The 19,896-nt window shown below is 44.2% G+C and overlaps 1 protein-coding gene across 1 annotated transcript in view; it reads right to left on the reverse strand.

The window, feature by feature from the left end:
• LOC139005852 (low-density lipoprotein receptor-related protein 2-like) overlaps positions 1-19,896 on the reverse strand; it is a 42,200-nt gene that overhangs the window by 8,562 nt on the left and 13,742 nt on the right. The window contains exons 12-26 of the mRNA XM_070408062.1: positions 19,284-19,508; positions 13,889-14,200; positions 13,011-13,223; positions 11,273-11,467; positions 10,110-10,325; positions 7,671-7,909; positions 6,709-6,838; positions 6,316-6,500; positions 5,297-5,483; positions 4,503-4,721; positions 3,938-4,121; positions 2,052-2,253; positions 1,799-1,963; positions 1,419-1,619; positions 100-649 (exon numbers count right to left, since the gene is read on the reverse strand). Of these exons, the coding sequence (XP_070264163.1) occupies positions 100-649; positions 1,419-1,619; positions 1,799-1,963; positions 2,052-2,253; positions 3,938-4,121; positions 4,503-4,721; positions 5,297-5,483; positions 6,316-6,500; positions 6,709-6,838; positions 7,671-7,909; positions 10,110-10,325; positions 11,273-11,467; positions 13,011-13,223; positions 13,889-14,200; positions 19,284-19,508 (3,423 nt within the window). The remainder of the gene's footprint in view (positions 1-99; positions 650-1,418; positions 1,620-1,798; positions 1,964-2,051; positions 2,254-3,937; positions 4,122-4,502; positions 4,722-5,296; positions 5,484-6,315; positions 6,501-6,708; positions 6,839-7,670; positions 7,910-10,109; positions 10,326-11,272; positions 11,468-13,010; positions 13,224-13,888; positions 14,201-19,283; positions 19,509-19,896) is intronic.

Genomic DNA, 19,896 nt, shown 5'->3' on the forward strand with positions numbered 1-19,896 from the left:
AAGTTATTATGCCTGAAGACCAGAAAACTGAACATTTCTACTTCACTCTGGCCAAGGTCCCTCGGACTCCCATTTAGGGTGGAGGTAATCATTACTTACCAGTATCAGCCCAGTATACTCGGGTCCCTGAATCTGAAAAGGTCAGGCCCACCGGGACCTGGGATTTCTGCCACAGCACCTTCCTCCTGATGCCATCCATGGAGGCACAGTCGATGCTGGAACCACGCCCACCACCATCCTGGGAACCCAGATCCACAAAACACATGATTGCAGTGGGTGGATAGAGTGCAACACAGGTTGGGTGGGACAGATTGTTGCTGAACAAAACAGTGGAATACTGGCCTTTGGATGAAGCTACATTGATATGCGGGTTTTCACTGTCAATCCAATATATGTTTCCACTCAACCAGTCCACAGCAAGGTCGATTACTGTCCCCTTCGCAGATAAGATTTTCCTCCAAGAAAGCTTTCCAGATTCTTTGAGCCTCAGTAGTCTGATATCACCATTATCCAACTCTGAAAGGTAGAGTGTCTTTTCCTGGACAAGGTAGTCCACTGATGCCAGCTGGTTCATATTGGTAAAGGGAAGTACCCTATGTTCTGGTAAAGTTGCTTGTCCTAATAAAGTTTCTATGTTTTTCAGATAAATCTATGGGGAAAAAGTTAAATGGATGGTACCAGTTGAGTCTAGTCTAATTCATTACCTTGATTTTGCATTAATGTTAAATTCTTATTAAATACTTAAATCCATATTTTCAAATATTCTATTTTCTAAAAGCAGACCGCAGTTATTTCTCTCCTTTCCTGGAGCATCAAGGACTTTAAATTCCTTGAATTTGGGTGTTTTGAAGATTTACTCCTCTGTTAAAGACCCTCCCCTTTAAGTGAGCTTTGACTATTAAGATCTTAAGGAAGCTAAAATCTATCTTCCACCCCAAAATTTTTGTTTTGTTTTTTAAATGCCAAGTCCTCTAGATATTAAAAGTTAGGGGTGACTTGCTTGTCACTACATTTTATCTCCTTATGGTTTAAGAAAATTCCCTCACAAAATGTATTTGCCTCCACCTCCAGATTAGGATGGAACCAAGCTGTTTGTATTTGGAATCTACATCATTATCCAGGTGCTTGGACAACTTAACAAAATTGTCTAAACTAAATTAAACTAATCTCACTGTGTTCTGATGTACTAAGTATTTCCTAAAGGATTTTAAGTAGAACTTGTTCTTATTTCATATCTACTTTATTTTGGTCATGATAGTTCCCAGCACACAGTGGATACTAAAATTTAAGTCATGTGTAAAGAATATTCCAAGGGAAAGAGCTCCTACTATTTATTACTGCACATGAAGAATTCAGATTACTGTCTGAAACAGGATGTAGCCCAAGCACAGACACATGAGGACTCTTGTGGACAATACCTGTATGATAACCGTGGGCAACACAAGGAACAGAAAGGCAGACTCCTTGACAGGGACACAGTTGATGCCATCATCTGCAAGCAGGAGTCCGACCGGGCAATGACAGCTTCCCTTGGATCGTGGGCTCAGAAGGCACAAGTGAGAACATCCAGTGTCCAGACAAGGATTAGAAGACCTGGGCTGTAGGACTTCGTGCATTATCTGGAAGAAAACAGCTAGATGTCAGTATACCTTATTGAATCCTTGAACATAGCCGATGAATAAATCTTCCTTTTTAATCATTATAGAGGGATGTCACTCCAGTTTGTACTTTGGGAAGTTCACATATGTAGCTTTTTCAGGGAGAATGAAGGGGATACTTTGAAGAGTGCATTATAGACCTTGAGTCCATAAGGCTGTTCAATACGCTTGATGAGGACAGCCCTGCTCTTGCCTGTCATCTTCTTCATACGCTGTACTGTTCTTGTCTTTGTTTCAGACCAGAAGACTTCATCCTCCAATACAGCGACTGAAAAGGGGCTCTTGATCTGTGTTAACTGCAACATCTAAAATGGGGAAGGTGAGGTTTCTGGGATGAGTTTTACACAAGACACGTGACATTTTGTACAAATCTAATACCAAAAGAACACTTACGCTAATTCCAGTGCCATCTAGATTGGCAGAGCCAATACAGTGAAATTTGTCATCGGACCAGAATATCTTCCAACTCAACTGGTCAAGAACTATGCTGGTTGGCCAGCCAAGACCTTTATTGATGAGTACTTTTCTCCTGCTACCATCCATTCCAGCTTGTTCTATGTGAGGTTCTCCTCCAATTTCAGACCAGTACATTAACCTATGTGAATAAAAGTCAGCTTTGGGATAAAGTACTACCTCAGAGAAAATAACATCAATTCATCCCTTAAAACAGTGATTTGAAGCCCAATTATTTTTTTCTTCAAATGTAAACTTGGTCTATTCCTTAAGCAAAATTGTAAAGTAGTAAGAGGTTTTCTTGATATTTTATGGTGATTGTTTAGTCCTCATTTGTGGGTAAAATATCATGATAGTTGAGTAAGAAGGCTAGGAATACATTAGTCCCTAAGCCATGGAAATATTCAGGAAACTTGACAATCTTTTGTGGGCTGGAAAGTATGCTAGCTCCATGGGCAGACATGTGCCGCAGACCTTATTCTTGGCCACAAGCCATTAGCTGCATCAAAACTACTGTCATTTTGCTGAGGACCATATTAACAGATTCCTGGTTGAAGATATTGAAAAGGTGAGAAAAACAGGAAGGATACCCAATCTGGGTTCCCTTTGAATCCTAAGTTTTGTTCTGTCTTATTTTTTATTTTTAAATACATTTTTATTGACTTCAGAGAGGAAGGGAGAGGGAGAGGGAGATAGAAACATCAATGATGAGCCCTAGCCGATTTGGCTCAGTTGTTAGAGCATCAGGATCCTGGGATCAATCCTGGTCAAGAGCATGTACCTCAGTTGCAGGCTCAATCCCCAGCCATGGTGAAGCTTCATGTGGCAATCAATTGATGTGTCTCTCTCACATCAATGTTTCTCTCTTTGTCCCCCTCCTTTCCACTCTCTAAATATCAATGGAAAAGTATCCTCGGGGAAGGATTAACAAAACAAAACAAAAAAGAAACATCAATGATGAGAGATAATTATTGATTGGCTGCCTCCTGCATGCCCCCTACTGGTGATCAAGCTTTCAACCTTGGGCATATGCCCTGACAGGGAATTGAACTGCAATCTCTTGGTTCATAGATCAATGCTCAACCACTGAGCCACACTAGCCCAGCTATTTTTTCATTATATATATATATATATATATATACACTAGAGGCCCGGTGCACAAAATTCATGCACTGGTAGGATCCCTAGGCCTGGCTGGCAATCAGGGCCGATCGGGGCCTTCCAGCTGCCGGCTGGGGCCTTCCTTCATTCCACATTGCTCCCTGGTGGTCAGCACATGTCATAGGGAGCGATCGAACTCCCAGTCTCTGGTTGAACTCCCAAGGGGACACTTTGCATATTAACTATATATATACCCATCCCAATGAGGGCTTGGCTCTGCCAAGTAGGAAATGTTTCTAAGTTCCCAGAGAAAGGACACTAGATGAAGAACCCAGGTTTAATTCCAAGATACAATTATCCTGCCTCCTAACCCCAAGCACGTTATTGTAAATTAAATACTATATCTAGTTCCATTCTCCATCCCCCTGCAATTTTAGAACCATAAAAATTCTCTATTCAGAGGTATATTTGTTTATTTTGGCAAAAGAAAGTATAGGTGTGCTACCAAGTGAACAACTTACAGCTCACTTTACTGAGATACAGGACTTTCTCCAGAAGCTTTTAAAATTACTATGTGTGGTTGATCTACATCACCATAGAATATAAAGGCAGATAAGGTTTCCTCAGTTCACTTGTTCTGTGGTGAGTGGACACAACCAAAGAAGAACTAAGGAGGAATAACACACTTAAAGGACTTGACCAGACACTGTTATGCCTGGACTCACCCATTTAAGGGATCTAAAGCCAAAGACCGTGGCTGATTTAAGTTATCATCCAGGACAATTGTGTATTCAGGTTTTCCTCGCCACACAGCAGTCAACTGAATTGCCAGAATCTGGCCAGCTGTGCCATCTGTCCAGTAGAGATTCCTCCCAATCCAATCGACCACCATACAGTCTGACTTTATTCCTAGAGAGGAAACCATTCAACATGTGTACTTAGGTTAAATTATAGCTCTTAACTAGCTTTTAGTTCATAGGCATCAGACTAGCATGCCATGTTAATTAATTTTTCAACTGGCACATGCATTTCCATCAAAGTAGTCTTCTTAAAAATGCTCCAAAGTAGTATTTGTAGAGGAAGATGACCATTGCTCAGATTGGTCACTGGCTGGTAGTATGGCTTACTCCCCAGTCTACTGAGATGACAATGCATCTTTCCACTTCAACCAACTAGCAAGCCTTGACCCTTTTTAATTGAGGAGATACGACTAAGCCAATGTTTAGAACGTTAATGGCCACTCATTTCGTTTTCAATGCCATGTGTATTTAGTAAGGGCAGGGGACATACCTTTTACTACAGTCCCTTTCTTTTTTGCATCCATGCTTATCCACTTAATACTCTCTGCACCGAGCTCTGTCCAGAAGACTTTCTGATCCAGTAAGTCATAGTCAATAGAGAAAATAACCAGGTTCTTGTCTGTAGCTGCCAGAATATCTTCTTTCAAGCTCCTTAGTCCATAGAGAAGCAGGTTAAACTGAATGGCCACAAGCAGGATCGGTTCAGTACCTGTTGAATAAGAACTGCTTTCAGTGTAGTTTTAAGGAGTTGGAACAACAGTAAACCCCAGCACTGGCTAAGGAATCAGAGGACAAAGTAGCCTTTGCCTTCTCATCGCCAGGTCTGTGATACCAGTTATCTGGTATCTAAGTAGCTCTTCCCTTGATGTACTGGCTAAGCTGATACCCACATTTGAAGATACTTAGAATAAAGGCGTGGTTGGCTTAAGTTGAAAACCACATTTCTAACTAAATATTTGGGGGTAGGTGGGCAGGAAAGAAGTGTTTGTTAGGACTTCAGACACTTATTCTAGCTTCAGGTAAGGCTGACTCATGGGTACAAGGCCACACTTATGGTTTTGTTATAATAATGCCTTATTGGTAGACTCTTTCAAATTCAAATTCAGTCTGAAATAAGAGGTTTAAAAAGAGTGTTTTGAGATTCTGCTAATCTTGCTCTAAAGACAGACAAAGCTGCCAGGAGCATTTAAGACCTGAAAAGGAGATTTGTATTGGTATTCCTGGAAGATTTAGGACCTTGAAGCTTGTGACCCAGCCTAGAAGATAGTCCCAGCTCCAGTTAACCTGTCGCTTTACAGGTGTGGCCATCAGGCTCCAGCAAGTAGCCAGGATGACAGGTACAGCGGTAGGAGCCCTCGGTATTGATACAGGTCTGACTGCAAGGCCGACCACCCAACCTCTGGCACTCATCCACATCTTCACAGCTTCCGCCGCTGCTCTTCAGCTCGAAGCCTTGCTCACAAGCACATATCTGAAAGAGGTTGAGGAAAGCATTACGACTTTCCAAACACAGTACAAGATTGATAAAAAGGCTTCGATCTTGCCATAAAAAGCACGTGGCAATACATTCAATGTCAGTTGCTCAAATGGCTCTTAGGACCAACTTTATTTTGAATACAATAACTCTCTTCTTCCTATCAGCCCTGCCACACACCTCACACCCTTGCCACCACCATGGGTCCTGAGCTAACAAGGTGTCCAAGTTCAGCACAGGACAGCTAGAGCCCAGCACAATCAGAAAGTGAAGAGGCACGCCGACCCGACTGAACTGGCCGTCTCCCAACAGAGGTGCTACCACAACCAGGCACGAGAACTCAGCTTTCTTCTACTTGCCCATCAGAATCAAGGTCACTATGTTCGGCCAACTAATAATGCTAGATGAGAGCATAGGCAGTTCTTAATTTGAGGGCAGGTCGCATTCCATCTGACTCACATGGAAAGGACTTCTGTATGGGTAGGTCCTCCCCTTCCCCAGCTGCAGCACGAAGGGATGGTTACTTGGCTCTTGGGACAACCACAGAAACATCTTGCTTAGCCCTAAGTGTGGCCCCGAGCTCACAGCTGGGGTGGGAAGGACCGTGGTGGTAGAGTTTGGGGAGGCTGGCTGGTAGGGTTGCAGAAATCACCAGACAGGAAAGGAAGGAGACAGGACTCACCAGGAGCCCAGAATAGCTCAGGCGCAGGGACACCGGTGGGTGGGTCAGCACTGCTCTGCCACTAAGACTGAGAGCTTAGGGAGCGGTCAGGGACGGCCTTCCCTAGACCACGTTTGGAGCTGCTGGGAACATAACTGGTGCACTCACAGGGCCTCGGGGGGACGGGTAGCAGGTGTGGGAGCACTGTGCTTGGCCGCATGCTGACGCCGAGCACTGTCCACCTTCGTCCGAGCCGTCGGCACAGTCCTCCTTCCCGTCACACACCAGGCTGAGGTGGAGGCAGGCAGAGGAGCGGCACTGGAACTCAGAACTCCCGCACTTCTCGGGGGCGCCTGCAGAGGATGATGCCCGGCCGTGATGGTCAGACCCACAAACACCCACCCCTCCCCTGGCCACGCTTCCCTGTGCGCAGGAGGCCTCCATTCTCGGGAAGGAAGGTTCCAGGTCCTGCAGCAGGGGCGAGCTGAGCTGCTTTCTCACAGCAGCACGAGCAGCTGCCATCAGCCTCGCCCTGCCCTTCCGTGAGAGCCCCGCACTTACACGCAGCCTCGTCACTGCCGTCCCTACAGTCACGCTGCCCGTCGCAGGGCCAGGAGTCCGGCACGCACTGGTCCGCACTGGCACAGGACCACTGCCTGGGGCCGCACCGCAGCTCCTGGGGGTGACAGTTCTGTGGAGACAGAGGGGGACGCAGTGTCACTGGCAATCAGCACCCGGGCAGGGGCTCTCGGAGGAAGACGCCTGCGTTTAGGGGACAATCCTCAAGGCCCTTCTGCAACAAGGCTGGGCAGAGCCTACACACTCGGTGAAACGCCGGCTGGAGTTTAGGCGAGGAGCTCACAGATAGGAGTGGGAAGCAGGAAGAAATGTCTCTTTTGGAAATTTAGAAAGTCTTCATTTAAGAGGCATAAGCAAAAGAATCCGCTCTGGAAGCTCTCCTCCGGGAGTCCTCCCACCCACCGCGTTCGCTGATCGTTGTTTTGCACCTAATTGACTTGGATACGCAGGTCTGGGGCAGGATGTGCAAGAGGAAGGGAGGGACATCCGTGCCCCTGCTATACCCCAGATCCACGCTCAACCCTTCGGACACAACAAGGCATATCTTATACCCATTTTACTGATGAGGAAATACAACATGAGGGAGTAAGTACTTCCTTAAGGTCAAGTGCAAGCTGTAGGAGTCAAGCCCAGGCTGCCTTGCGCACAGAGTAGGAGCTTTAGTTGCTCCATCGTGACCACTGAGCAGACCTTCAGAGCTTACCTCTGAGGGGGACACCAAGACGTAACACTTGCAAACCTGTAATAAAAGCCTCTTGGAAATTTGACTTTCAACAGGAGGATGTTAACACTTTGGACACTTTGGTGTAGCTACAAGTGGCTTTCTGGCTAGTAATCATGGTGGACCTCTCTGTTTTTGTGTTTTCCCAAGTTTCCTACAGGGAAGCCTGTGTTCCTGTTGTGATGAGAAATCTATTTTATCTTTCTGGAAGAACAGCAACTACCTTCTCATCGCTTCCATCTTTGCAGTCTAAGTCGTGGTCACATATCCACTCTGTCAGCACACATTCTCCACTCCTTGGGCACTTCACCTCCCCCGAGGGGCACTGCTGGGGCCAGGCAACAGGACAGCCCTCTTCATCCGAGCGGTCCAGGCAGTCTCGGTTCCCATCACAGTGCAGAGAGTAAGATATGCATTGGCCGTTCTTGCATCTAAATTCAGATATGCTGCATTTTTCATGAACTGAAAAATAAAAGCTTTAGATAAGAACTCAACAAGATGTAGAAGTGATTTGATGGAAAATAAAGTGGTTTGAAGACTTCCTGGTCTTCTCTTGTCATCTTGGGAACGAAGCCCCAGCAGGTATTAGGGCAGACAGGTGGTTTGAGCAGTGTTAGGCCAGACAAGGCCTACTAAACTGGCCCAGAAAACCCTTCTGTCCTGGGGAACAATGGCAGAGGGACAGGGATGGAAGGACACTGGGATAGGAAGGAAAGTGGAATCCTCCTCTGGGACCTTAATGTCATCCATGAAAAAAGAAATTCCCTCCCAATATCCAACACACCCTATAATTTATGTTCTTAGATTCAAATTCTATAGACAGAAGTTGCTTGACTTGGTTCAAGAAAAAGGATCAGTTCCTCAGCAAAACTGTAAGTATGTATTAAAAAGTAAATTATACCTTGGATGCCTCCCTACTTCCTTCCTGTGTCTCTTTCCTCCTTATATTCTTATTAAGGGCCTGGCGCACAAATTTGTGTGCGGGTATGGTCCCTAGGCCTGGCCTGTGATCAGGGCCATCTTCCCCGGCTTCCCGCAGCCGGCCCCACGCCCCGCTTCAACCCACCCCCGGTTCCCCGTTCACCATCAGGCAATGGGAGCCTGCTGGCTTGGGGGAGGGACCAAGAGGTCAGCCATTTTGCCTGCTCCCTGGCCCTGCCCCCGAACCCTAGTTCCCCGTTTGCCATTGGGCAATCAGAGCCTGCCGGCTGGGGAAAGGGACCAAGAGGTGGTCAGTGCACCTCATAGTGACTGGCCATCTGAGGCTTGCCTGTGCCTCAGGCCGGCCCTGGGTGGCTGGGGGCTTGAGGAAACTGGGGGACTCCAGAGGCAGGCGCCCCAGCAGAGCTGAGGGGACTGGGCACCACCATCTGTGGCTGTGGGCGCCACCATCTTTAAGGGTGGGGTAGTCAATTAGCATATTCCCTCCTTATTGGCTGTGGACACTGCCATCTTTGAAGGTGGGACAGTCAATTAGCATATCCCCTTCATATTGGCTGTGGGTGCTGCCATCTTTTTGCAATGGTGTGAGGGTCAATTAGCATATTACCCTTTTATTAGGATAACCCCAAGTGCAGTCAAATCCTCTAGGTACCCAGCTGCCTCCACATCCAAATATATCATCTTCCATTACCCACTCTTTACATTCTCTCTTCTACCCTAATCCAACATGCGATTAAGGCCTTTTAAACATGTCATTAAGAAGAACAAATATAAGATTGTGTATCTCATACAAATGAGGGGAACAAATGAGATGGCCCATCCCAGAGGAAGATGTAGGACCAAAGTTAAAATCTTCAGGGAGGGTGATTTTATTGCAACAAGAAATAATACTTTATTTTGGTAGTAGACTGGATTTCTATTAATGGAAATCTTATCATGGAAAAAGGAAGTTATAGCATGACCTTCAAGGATCCTCTCACTCAGAAACTTTCATGTTAGCCTGGTAACTGTGTAGTAACTACAACTGATTTTTATTACTTGTGGATTCAGTGTTTGCACATTTACCCCTTTGCTTAAATTTACTTGTGAACCCCCAAAAGCAACATTGCCACACTTTCATGGTCATTTGCTGAGATACAGCAAAGCAGAAAAAAAAAAATTTGACTTGTCCAACACATGCATTCCAGCTGAGGTGGAGGAAGGCAACGCTCTATCTTCTGGTTTCATTTTCCATACTGTGCATAAGTGTGTTATTTTCAGTCTCTTTAGGGCCATGATTTTCACATTTTTAGACTTTTTGGTGATTTTGCTCTGATTTTGGTGATAATTGCCCCCAGCAAAGTGCTGAAGTTCAGGCTAGTGTTCCTAAGCGCAAGAAGTCAGTCTTGGTGTGCCTTATGGAGAAATTATGTGTTAGCTGAGCTTTGCCCAGGCATGAGATACAGTGCTGATGGCTGTGATTTCAATATTAATGAGCCAACAATGTATATAAAGTTGCCTTTAAACAGAAACACGTAAAACAGGGTTGTATATTTATTGGCTGACCAACATGTGACCAGAGACTTGTAGAAACCACACTCTCTATTTTTTTCTGAGAGCAATGATTCCATATCCACTAATTCAGTGTCCACAGCAACTTTATAGACTCTAACTACCAGGAATAAGGAAAATCAACTGAAATGTAGCTTAAAATACTCCAAGGAAGTTTCCTGGAACTTACTACATCCTTGTTCATCTTCTTTGTCAGAACAGTCTGCATTGCCATCACACAGCCAGCTCTTAGGGACACAGCGGGTCTTGTTGTCACAACGTACAGAGCAGTCTTCAGTGGGCTTCCAGCAGTCCAGCTCGTCAGACCCATCCGAGCACTGCTGAGCCCCGTCGCAGTGGTACTTCTCCTCAAGGCACTTGCTTCCGTCCAGACACTGGAAGATCCCTTAATGGAAAGGGTCGAGAGCTAGCACCACTCAGTCAAACTGAAGGTTCAAAATTAGATGAACTCACCCTCATTCCGGAGTTAGAAGGATAAATAGACCACATCTTACTTGAACTCTATACCTCAGGTGATCCATAAGCAAACTTTAATAAAATGCTCTGGTCAATTAAGTTAGCTAGCCAGCCTGGGCTGCTTAAATATGGCCTCATATTTGTTGCATTATTTTAATGACTTGTTATAACACTACCAAGTGGCCATTTAGGGCACTCTGTAGTTCAGCCTATATTAAGACAAACATTGGAACACTCAAGCAAATTTGAGGAAGCAAAGAAGCAGTGGAAGCTCACAGAATCAGTATTCAAACAGTCTATGACTTTTATCTATGATAATTTATCTAGCAAATATATATATATATATATATATATATAACTCTAATATGCAAATGACTGAACATTGGAACAACCAAACAACCGGTCACTATGATGTGCGCTGACCACCAGGGGGCGCACACAGAACATGGCGAGCATTGGCTGGCAGGATGATGGAGCAGGTGAGTAGGGGTGCCAGACCAAGGCAGGGCTTCTCCACCTCCCCCTGCTCCTGAGGGGCGATTGGGGCAGCAGCTGCTACTCTCAACTGCTGTTGGTGCCAGCTCCAATTGATCCACACCGTCAGTGGGTGCGAGCGGGGCCCGCAGCAGTGGGAGCAGGACTGCCAGCAGAGAGGGGACTAGGGGCTGCAGTGGGAGGGACTGGGCGGGGGCGTGGAGGATGGGCAGACACCTGCCCCTGTGCCCTCAGCAGCCTCGCGGCCCACAGTTTCTTTCAAGGTGAACGAATTCATGCACTGGGCCCCTAGTGATTATAATAAACAGCCTGGCAATTCATATCATACTTTTGCTCAGTGTACCTGCAACAAAAGACTGATAAGAGGAGATGATGACAGACCTGGTCTGTTGCACAAATGGGAACAGTTCTCTTCATCGGAGCCATCCTGACAGTCACGCTCACCATCGCAGAGGTGCTCCCGAGAAATGCATTCCTTCCCGTTCCGACAGGGAACAGAGGATCGGGTGCAAAGTAGAGGGCGTGGTGGAGGAAGAGTAGAAGGGGTGATTGTGGCTGCTCCTTCAACCCCGGGATCTAGAATAAGCAGTTGCTTCAGCAAGTCAGTCTATTAGATTTTAGCAATGGAGATGGGCTTTTGCTGTCCCCTCCTTCAGAAAATCAGGTCATGGCTGGGTAGCTATACCTTTCTGCCTCATAGGAAGAAAAGTGAAACCGAGCCTAGATCATTAGATTAAGTGTGGGACACTCGCCCATCATCTACTGGCTTTGAATTTGGACCAATTGCTTTCCACTTTCAGGTCTATTAACTTTAACCTTAATTGTTTTTCACCACCTAATGCTATATTCTGGGAACAAAATATAAAGTAAGTTCCATGATGGGGACTTGTTCTTTTTGGTTCCCTGCTATACCATCTGTGGTCTAGGACAGGAGCCAGTATAACGTGGACACTCATTTGTTAAGATGTGTAAGTTACACTATGCAAAATTACCAATTCATACTCTTCAGCACCTATCACAGAAACCCAACAGATTTCACAGTAGACTAATCAAAATTGGATTTGTTACCAAAAAGTTAACTGTTCATTGACACACTTTACCACCTCAGAAATATGTTCATGTGCCTAATGCTTCTTATTAAGATCAGGTTAAACCAACCAACGAATCAAAAAGTAAAATAGTTTAGACAAAAAAGGAAGATGAGAGACTTTGTGGATTGGGTACATAAAAGAGAAATGCTTCTGTCCCTTTTCATTTCTACTCTTCCTTCGGACTTCTAGCTGCTCTGTCAGCAGAGCCCCCAGACTCCTGTGATAGGATTTCTTCTGCCTCAAGATTCAAGATCCAAGATCAGTCTTTTGGATTCTGTGTCCAAGGCTTACATGAGGAAACAAAGGTGACCCGGCCTTAGGCAGGTCACCCTGAACGACTAGGTGCAGCTTCCACAGAAAGCGAGTGCTGCTTTTGTTGGTATCCACAACCCCAGGGCAGCTTCGCATGGGTTCTCCAAAAGATGTTACCACTATAGAGAGAGGGGGCTCCTTAGTAAAATCAGTTTGGGAAACTTCTTTAGAGAAAATTCAATGGTTGTCCTTACTGCCAGACTAAGAGCTCTAATATGCTAATGTGCAAGATTATTCTCAGAAGGGGCTGTGGTGGGCAGACTTCTCCAAGTATCGTCCCAGGACTTGTGTCATTTAGCAACTTTGAGAACCATCTTAGATCCTTACTCTCCTGGGACACGGACAAGTTAAGGAGAAGGCCTGCTGAATTGGGGGTTGGGACAACAGCCATACAAACCTAAAGATGCCCAGGATTTTATCCTATAAAAACACTGGCCCAGGCAGATGGCTCTGTGGTTGACCATTGACCTATGAACCAGGAGGTCACAGTTCGATTCCCAGGCAGGGCAAATGCCCAGGTTGTGAGCTCGATCCCCAGTAGGGGGTGTGCAGGAGGCAGCCTATCAATGATTCCCTCTCGTCATTGATATTTTTCTCTCTTTCTCCCTCTCCCTTCCTCTCGGAAATCAATAAACATATATTTTTAAAAAGCACACACTCTGAGAAGAGCCAGGTAAAGTGGATCTCATAGAATAACCTCACAGAGGAAGACTCACCTGGAACCTCCTGGTTCTCTGCCAAGATGATTATTTTCTTTACGTGTGGCTCTTTGGACATGGAGAAGGGCTTCAGCGTCTTCCTATTCCAGAGCATAAGCGCTGCTCCATTCATCGTCACCAGGTAGGGCTCATGGGCAGCAATAATGCCGTCGCTCCAGGTCTTGTTCAAAGTATATGTTCTATTTTTTAGGAGACTTAGACTTTGCAACCCTAGGGAAGAGTCGAGTTCTTACAAGCTGATATAGCACAAATAACCTGTGGGGCATGATTTGATTGAGGTTCAGTGACCCCAAATTGAAAATAAGCACAGATTCTTCCTATTAAGCTTTGTTGGTTCATAGTTAAAGATGGTCCAAAAAGTATTTAAAGTTCCAGGAGAGAGAGCAGCGTAGGTCTGCCATGTGGGTACATCAGATGGGACTTTATCATCTTCCATGTGTGCACTAAACCACGGGTCATCAGCACGCAGCTGCTAGGCCTCGCCGATGGCTTTTCAGTGGGAAGACTATTACATTTGGCTACACGGTGTAACTTGTACCTGTTACCAAGTTATAACTGAAGCACCTGTATTTCATTTGCAATGGAAGTTTGGTTCCATTACTTCTTCTTATAGAGATAGAAACAAATTTTGAAAACTGCAAAAAGCTATTAAGCATGTTATTTATGGAGTTTTCTTTTTTAAATCCTAAGTCTGGACTTATAGATGAGAGCTGAGTTTGATGTAAGTGACTCGTATCCAACCTTTGACTATGACAATCAGAATTTGAGCTTATTGCTTACCTAGTTCTAAGAATAACTGGAATAATCCTACTAAAAGCAAGATCTCACCCATCCCCTCCAGCTTCTTCCAACTGCACTGGTTGTGTGGTGCTTACCTTGTTCTTTGGTGGTCCAGAGGATGCTGGATGAGCCGAGGTCTAAGGTCATTTGAGTGTCCGCCGTCCAGGTGCCTCTCCAGACTTCCTGTCTGTTTTTGCCATCAAGAGTCATACTTTGCAAGTATTTTCCACTTTCTACCCAGTAGAGCACCCTCCTTGGCCAATCGAGAAGAAGATGAAGTATAATGCTGCTCGTTCTGTAGAGAGTCTGTGTGTCTGGGCCAGTAATTCTAGTCTTCTGAATAATACTTCTGTCACAGGGCAGCCAGAACAAGTTCCCAGTTGATATGTCCACATTTGCTGAGCAGACTATAAGGAGGAAAATAAATCTAATTAAAAAGGGCACTCAAATGCCCTTTCTTAAGTTTTGGGTCAAGGATAGAAGGGAGATCATTGGAAGCTGCAAAGACCATTCTCTAACAAGTCTCACACCTTGTTTGCATGATTACTTCCCATCGTGCCTACTCTGGTTCCAGCACCATGTCTGTCATCTGAGCTCATTTAATCCTACAACCATCTAGCACAGTAAGATGCTCATTGCATTTTATAAGTTAGATATCTAAGTGATAAGGCTTGCATTTGAGTGCAGGGCTGCAACTTCACATTCACAATCCTTCTTCTTCAAAGGTTAATTATGAAAAGCAATAAATTACATGACAAGTGACTAGGACTGAAATTGCTATAGAAAAGCAGAAATTGAGCTAATGTGACACCATGACAATAGTATAGAAGGTCATCAGTACAAAGGATGAAGAGCGAGGAAATCTACAACTAGAAGGCACAGATCAGATAAGGGCCAAGTTTATAAAAGTTATGAAGTGTTGCTTTTTAGGTGTGACTAACAGAGTTAAGCACTAATCTACAAAGCACTCCCCAACTCCTACCCTAACCAATATAGCTGGCTGTACAGTAGAGTCTAAGCTAGATATCACCACTGTGGGATACAGGATAGCATAAAAGTTAAGTTCAGTATTAGGCTAGCAAGTTAGACTGTCTTGTTTGAAACACTGTTCCAAAATAAGGCATCAGTTAATTTTTGTGCCTCAGTTTCCACAAATGTATGATAGCAAACAGTGCTTCTCTCATAAAGCTGTTAGGAGGATTAGAGTTAAGACATGTGAAAAACTTAGAATAATGTCCATTATCTTTAGAACAGTGTTCTGGGACTAGCTTGCACAAACTCATAAAAACAAGTTGATAAATTCTTGAATTCTGTAAGCTTGTTGTTCAATACAGCCACTATTAAAAAGTAAATTAAATCATATTTGAAACATGCCAGGGTCTTTCCACAGGTAGGGTTCAGGAATCTGGAGAAGGGCTCTGTATAAATGAATAATACTAGACAAGGAATATAAATTTGAAAGGCATTTTGAGGGAGCTGGGGAAGGCTTACCTCTAGTGACTAAGCTCTCTGAATGTCTGGACCCACGGCTTTTTATTCACATATTTTGCCCTTTAGCAAAGCAGATATACATATCAAAGGTAAGGTCCGGTAAACAATAATGGATCATCAGGTTAGGGGAATTGCCTTCAGCTGTTCCACAGCAGGTAATAACATGCAGACTTTCAGCTCTGCTGAAAGAGTCTATTCAACCTTTTGAGGACTTCTCAAATTTATTATGACATGCTGGACTTAGCCTCCAGCAGAAACAAAACTAAAATATGTAAGCCATCGCTTAATTATTTTCTTACAGATTACCTATGCTCTTAGTTATTGGCACCTATTGCATCTGTATGGTGGAAATACTACAGAAAGGTCTGCTACTGCACATCCCCTCCCAACTCCAGGTTTAGTGATGTCACATACGTAGTAAAATCTGGCATTGTGGGAGTTTTTATACCACAGAAACTGGCAAAGCCTACACACTGGAGTTTGATTTGGGTTTTGTTTTCTAAACCAGACACTGGCAAACAATGGCCCTTATTGTCTGAATCAGCTTATTGTCAGTGGAATGTGGCCATGGCTATTCACATACACACTGTCTATGGCTGCTTTGGCGACACAATGGTGGAGTGCCCTACAGGCCTGAAATGTTTACTATCTGGCCTTTCACAGAAAGAGGTTAACAACTCCTGGTCTAGACTTAAAATGACAGAAAAGAATGTTAATATTTAAGATTAAATTTATATGTGTTATTACATTTTTACATACCACAAAAAATAAGGAAATATATTTTTCTAGTATCTGAAAACTGTTATCCAGTTCTGCATATAAGTCACTTGTCCATTGATGAACTAACTCCAACTAGTCTCCATTGCTTCACTTTCATCTCATTTTTGGAAACAAGTGTCAAGCAACAACAACATTCACATCCAGACTACAGTCACTCAATAATGCATCAGAAGTCAAGCTTTTAGTTGGATTTTGTTAAATTCTTTTTTCATAGTTGGATTTTGTTAAATTTTGATTGAACTGTAACCAGAGATTGGCTAAGATCCAAGAATTCCGAATAAGAAAGCAATCTATGAAAATTAGTTGGCTATATAAAAGTTAAAATAAAGAATGTCCTATATCTCATTGTTTGTAAGTTGTATTGCATATTCTTTTTAATGGTAAGCTTTATTATAAACATATGTAGGTCTATATACACACACACCTTTTCTCCCTAGAGAGCTCGTTGTTAAATATATCCCAGCGCACCCTGGGTGTTTATTAAGAATTCAAATGTTAACTACCAGGAAGTTGACAAATAGGCAAGGCATGGTAGCGGGGCATGGGCAATAGAGAAGCCAGTGCTCACAGGCCATAAGGTGCTGTAAGTTCTTCCTGCTTCCAGAGTGTTAACATGAAAGCATCCCTTTATTGTCCCTCACGTTTGCCTAGAATTGTGCTTCTGAATTCTCCCCATATTCCTCAAGTCACTCTTGCCCAGGAAAGACTTGACTTAAGATTGACACATTAATAAGAACAGACAGGCCACACTCGGTGCAGCTTTTCTCTTCTTTGTTGGGCTCTGCCATCTGCAGAGAACATGTCCTCTCTCTGGAATTAGATTTAACCTTGGTCCCACTCAGGTTCAAGGTTGAAAATCCAGTGTCAGTCACAGAATGTTCTTTGAGCAAGTCTACACGGGTCTTAAAGACATCCACCCTTGTTTAAAACAGAATTTTGAAGCCCTCCCATTTTTTATTAGGAATTTCACCAGTGTTTTCCAGCCTCAATGTTCCATAAGAGGACAAGATTAACACGACATGGATGTCAGTACACTTTGACGTAAGGAGACGCTGAAAGCTGATGTTCTGTGAGTTGTAAGGGGGCCCTGAGATCTGTAAGCAGGCCTAGATAGCAGGGGTTGAGCTGATTACCACCTATAAAAGGCCTGCCTGGCTTTGTCAAGCTGTTCACCCACTGTGTGTCTCTTACTCTCCCACAATTCTTCTGGCACCACACATGTGGGATTATTCCCCCACACCATGTGATTCTGTAACACCAGCTGGGTGTCCCACAATTCAATTCAGTTTTGACAGCATCTCTCTGGAGTAGCATCAGATCCCACAGGTGAAGACTCAGTCCCACAAGACTTCTCCCATTTCAGAGGCCACTCATAAGTCTCAGGTTGTCACCTATACTCTGACTGTCTGGCTGTAAATCAGGGTTCCCACAAACCCCTCTGGGATTCAATAATTTGATACAGTGGCTCAGAGAACCCAGAAAAACACTTACATTTGCTGGTTTATTATATAAAGGATACACATGAACAGCTACATGAAGGGATATATGGGAACGTCCAGAGGCCAAGCTCAGGAACATCTGTCCCCAGGGCGCTGGGGTGTGCCACCCTCACAGCACATAAAGGTGCTCTAAGTTCAGAAACTCTTTGAACCCCATACTTTGGGGATTTTTATGGAGTCTTCATTACATTTGTGTGACTGATTATTAACTCTATTTCTAGCCCTGCTCCCTCTCCTGATAATGAGGAGTGGGGCTGAAAGTTCCAAGCTTCTAATCTTGGCTTGTTCTTTGTGATGACCAACCCTCATCCAGGAGCCACCAAGAATTGCCCAGCAAATTCCAAGGGATTTGGGAGCTCTGTGTCAGATGCTCCTATCACTCAAGGAATTAAAAGGTCTAAGGAACTCTGTTCCAGAAACTCGGGGCAAAGACATCTATATATATAAAAGCCTAAGCGACCAGAATGACCAGAACGACCGGAACAACTGGTCACTATGATGTGCACTCAATACAGGAGCTGCCCCCTGGTGGTCAGTGCACTCCCACAGCCAATCTCCCCCAGCCAGCCAACCTCCCACAGTCCCTCCCCCTGGCCAGCAAACCTCCCGTGGCCCCTCCCTCCTCCCCTCCCCCAAGCCAGCAGGCCCTGATTGGCCTGGCCCTGATTGGCCTGATTGCCAACCAGGCCTAGGGACCCCACCTACACATGAATTTCATGCACCAGGCCTCTAGTATATGTATTATATAATTTCACATCTGCCTACCACAGGGACTGAATATTCAACACTAGAGGAAGCTCAAATGAAATTGTTAACCTCTTACAATTCCTTGATATAATAATTGCAACACAGAAACCAGTTAGCAAAGACTAGTCAGCTGAGGGAAATTAGCATTTAAATGAAGTAAGAAGTAATTCATGATCAGGAATTTCCAAATAGCCATCAGTGTCACCGACCACTGTCCATTTCAGTTTCTCCTGAAAGTTCTCTGAGTCAGGTACTAGAACTCCTAAGTGCTAGCACTGTGCTGCCCACAGGATTCTGGGTAGAGTCTACTGCTCTACAGTAACATGCAGTTCTATACGGCACTTCTTTCACTAAAGAATATCCTTGGTACTTAAGAGTACAAAGAGAAAAAAGAAAAAGAAAAAGAAAAAACAAAATAAGAATACAAAAAGCACACACATTCAGAGATCAAATGATTCACCCAAGAGTTCAAGTCTCAGTTTTCCTTTATAAAATAGATGTTTACATTTAGGCCAAGAACAGGGAGCTAAAGTCGGGGAGTGGCATTTAGGAGTGTGGGTGGGGAGAGAAAGTATATATTACCATATTAAGAAAATATCTTGCTAGTTCTCTCTGAAATCTGCATTGCAAATCACTTCTAAATTAGTGGAAGAAAATCTGTAATGCAAAATTGAAGTATTTAAGGTTCATTTCTATCCTACTCAGACTTAAGGCCAGCAAAAAAAATTTTAAACCTTATTACTGACCCTAGGACTTCCCAAATCGTGGTAGCCTTTTACCAGTCTGCACTCCTCTTATAAGAAGAAGAGTAAATCAGAAACACAATATTCTAATTAGTTAAAAATCACTCTTTGGCATTAAGGTTGATTCAGATCAGAATCAGGTAGGGGGTTTTTTGTTTTTGTTCTTAGTAATTTTAGAGCCCCCCCCCCCAAAAAAAAAGGACAAATCCCAAACAGCCCTCCCAACTGACCTGCACGCTCTGTCCAAATCTCCTGCTTTTTTCCTGAATAGCCAGTTGAGCAGAACAGATGTCCCTGGGCACTTGTCCAGTAGATGAGGTTTCTTTTCCAGTCAATATCCAGTAGATAGATGTTCCTAGGATGCTCTTGAACTAGGGTTCTCTCTATCGCAGTTCCCATAAAACCAACTTTCAACAAGTAGAGCCGTTTGCCAGAAGAAAACACTAGTTTTAAGTCTACCAGGGGAAAGGAGAGATTCACTGCTCACCCCTATGTCAGATAAGCCCCACGCTCCCATCTTGAGCAATGCCCCTCTCTCAAGCTGAGGCATTCCTAGAAAGGGACCTTAATAAAGTTCACTGCTAAAGCACACATACAACATGACTGCCCTATCTTCCTTAGAGAAGGAGTCATTTGGGCAAAAGAAAGTATTTCTCAGCTTTCCCAAGGCACTGACTCCGAATTTCTGCTGAAAGGTGAACTCAGAAGCATGAGGATTAGGGCAGGAGTGCTGCTCCATTTGATCCAGTGATGTCATCAAATCCTTGCTGATAGCACCCAAGTCTCAGCACAGAGAATTGCAAACTCTATTGCCCAGGTAAAGGAAAGTTAATTGGGTATTGA

Source organism: Myotis yumanensis, unplaced genomic scaffold (assembly GCF_028538775.1).
Source record: "Myotis yumanensis isolate MYYU_CA2020_CCGP unplaced genomic scaffold, mMyoYum1.0.hap1 SCAF_3, whole genome shotgun sequence".
NCBI classification, from domain to species: Eukaryota; Metazoa; Chordata; class Mammalia; order Chiroptera; family Vespertilionidae; genus Myotis; species Myotis yumanensis.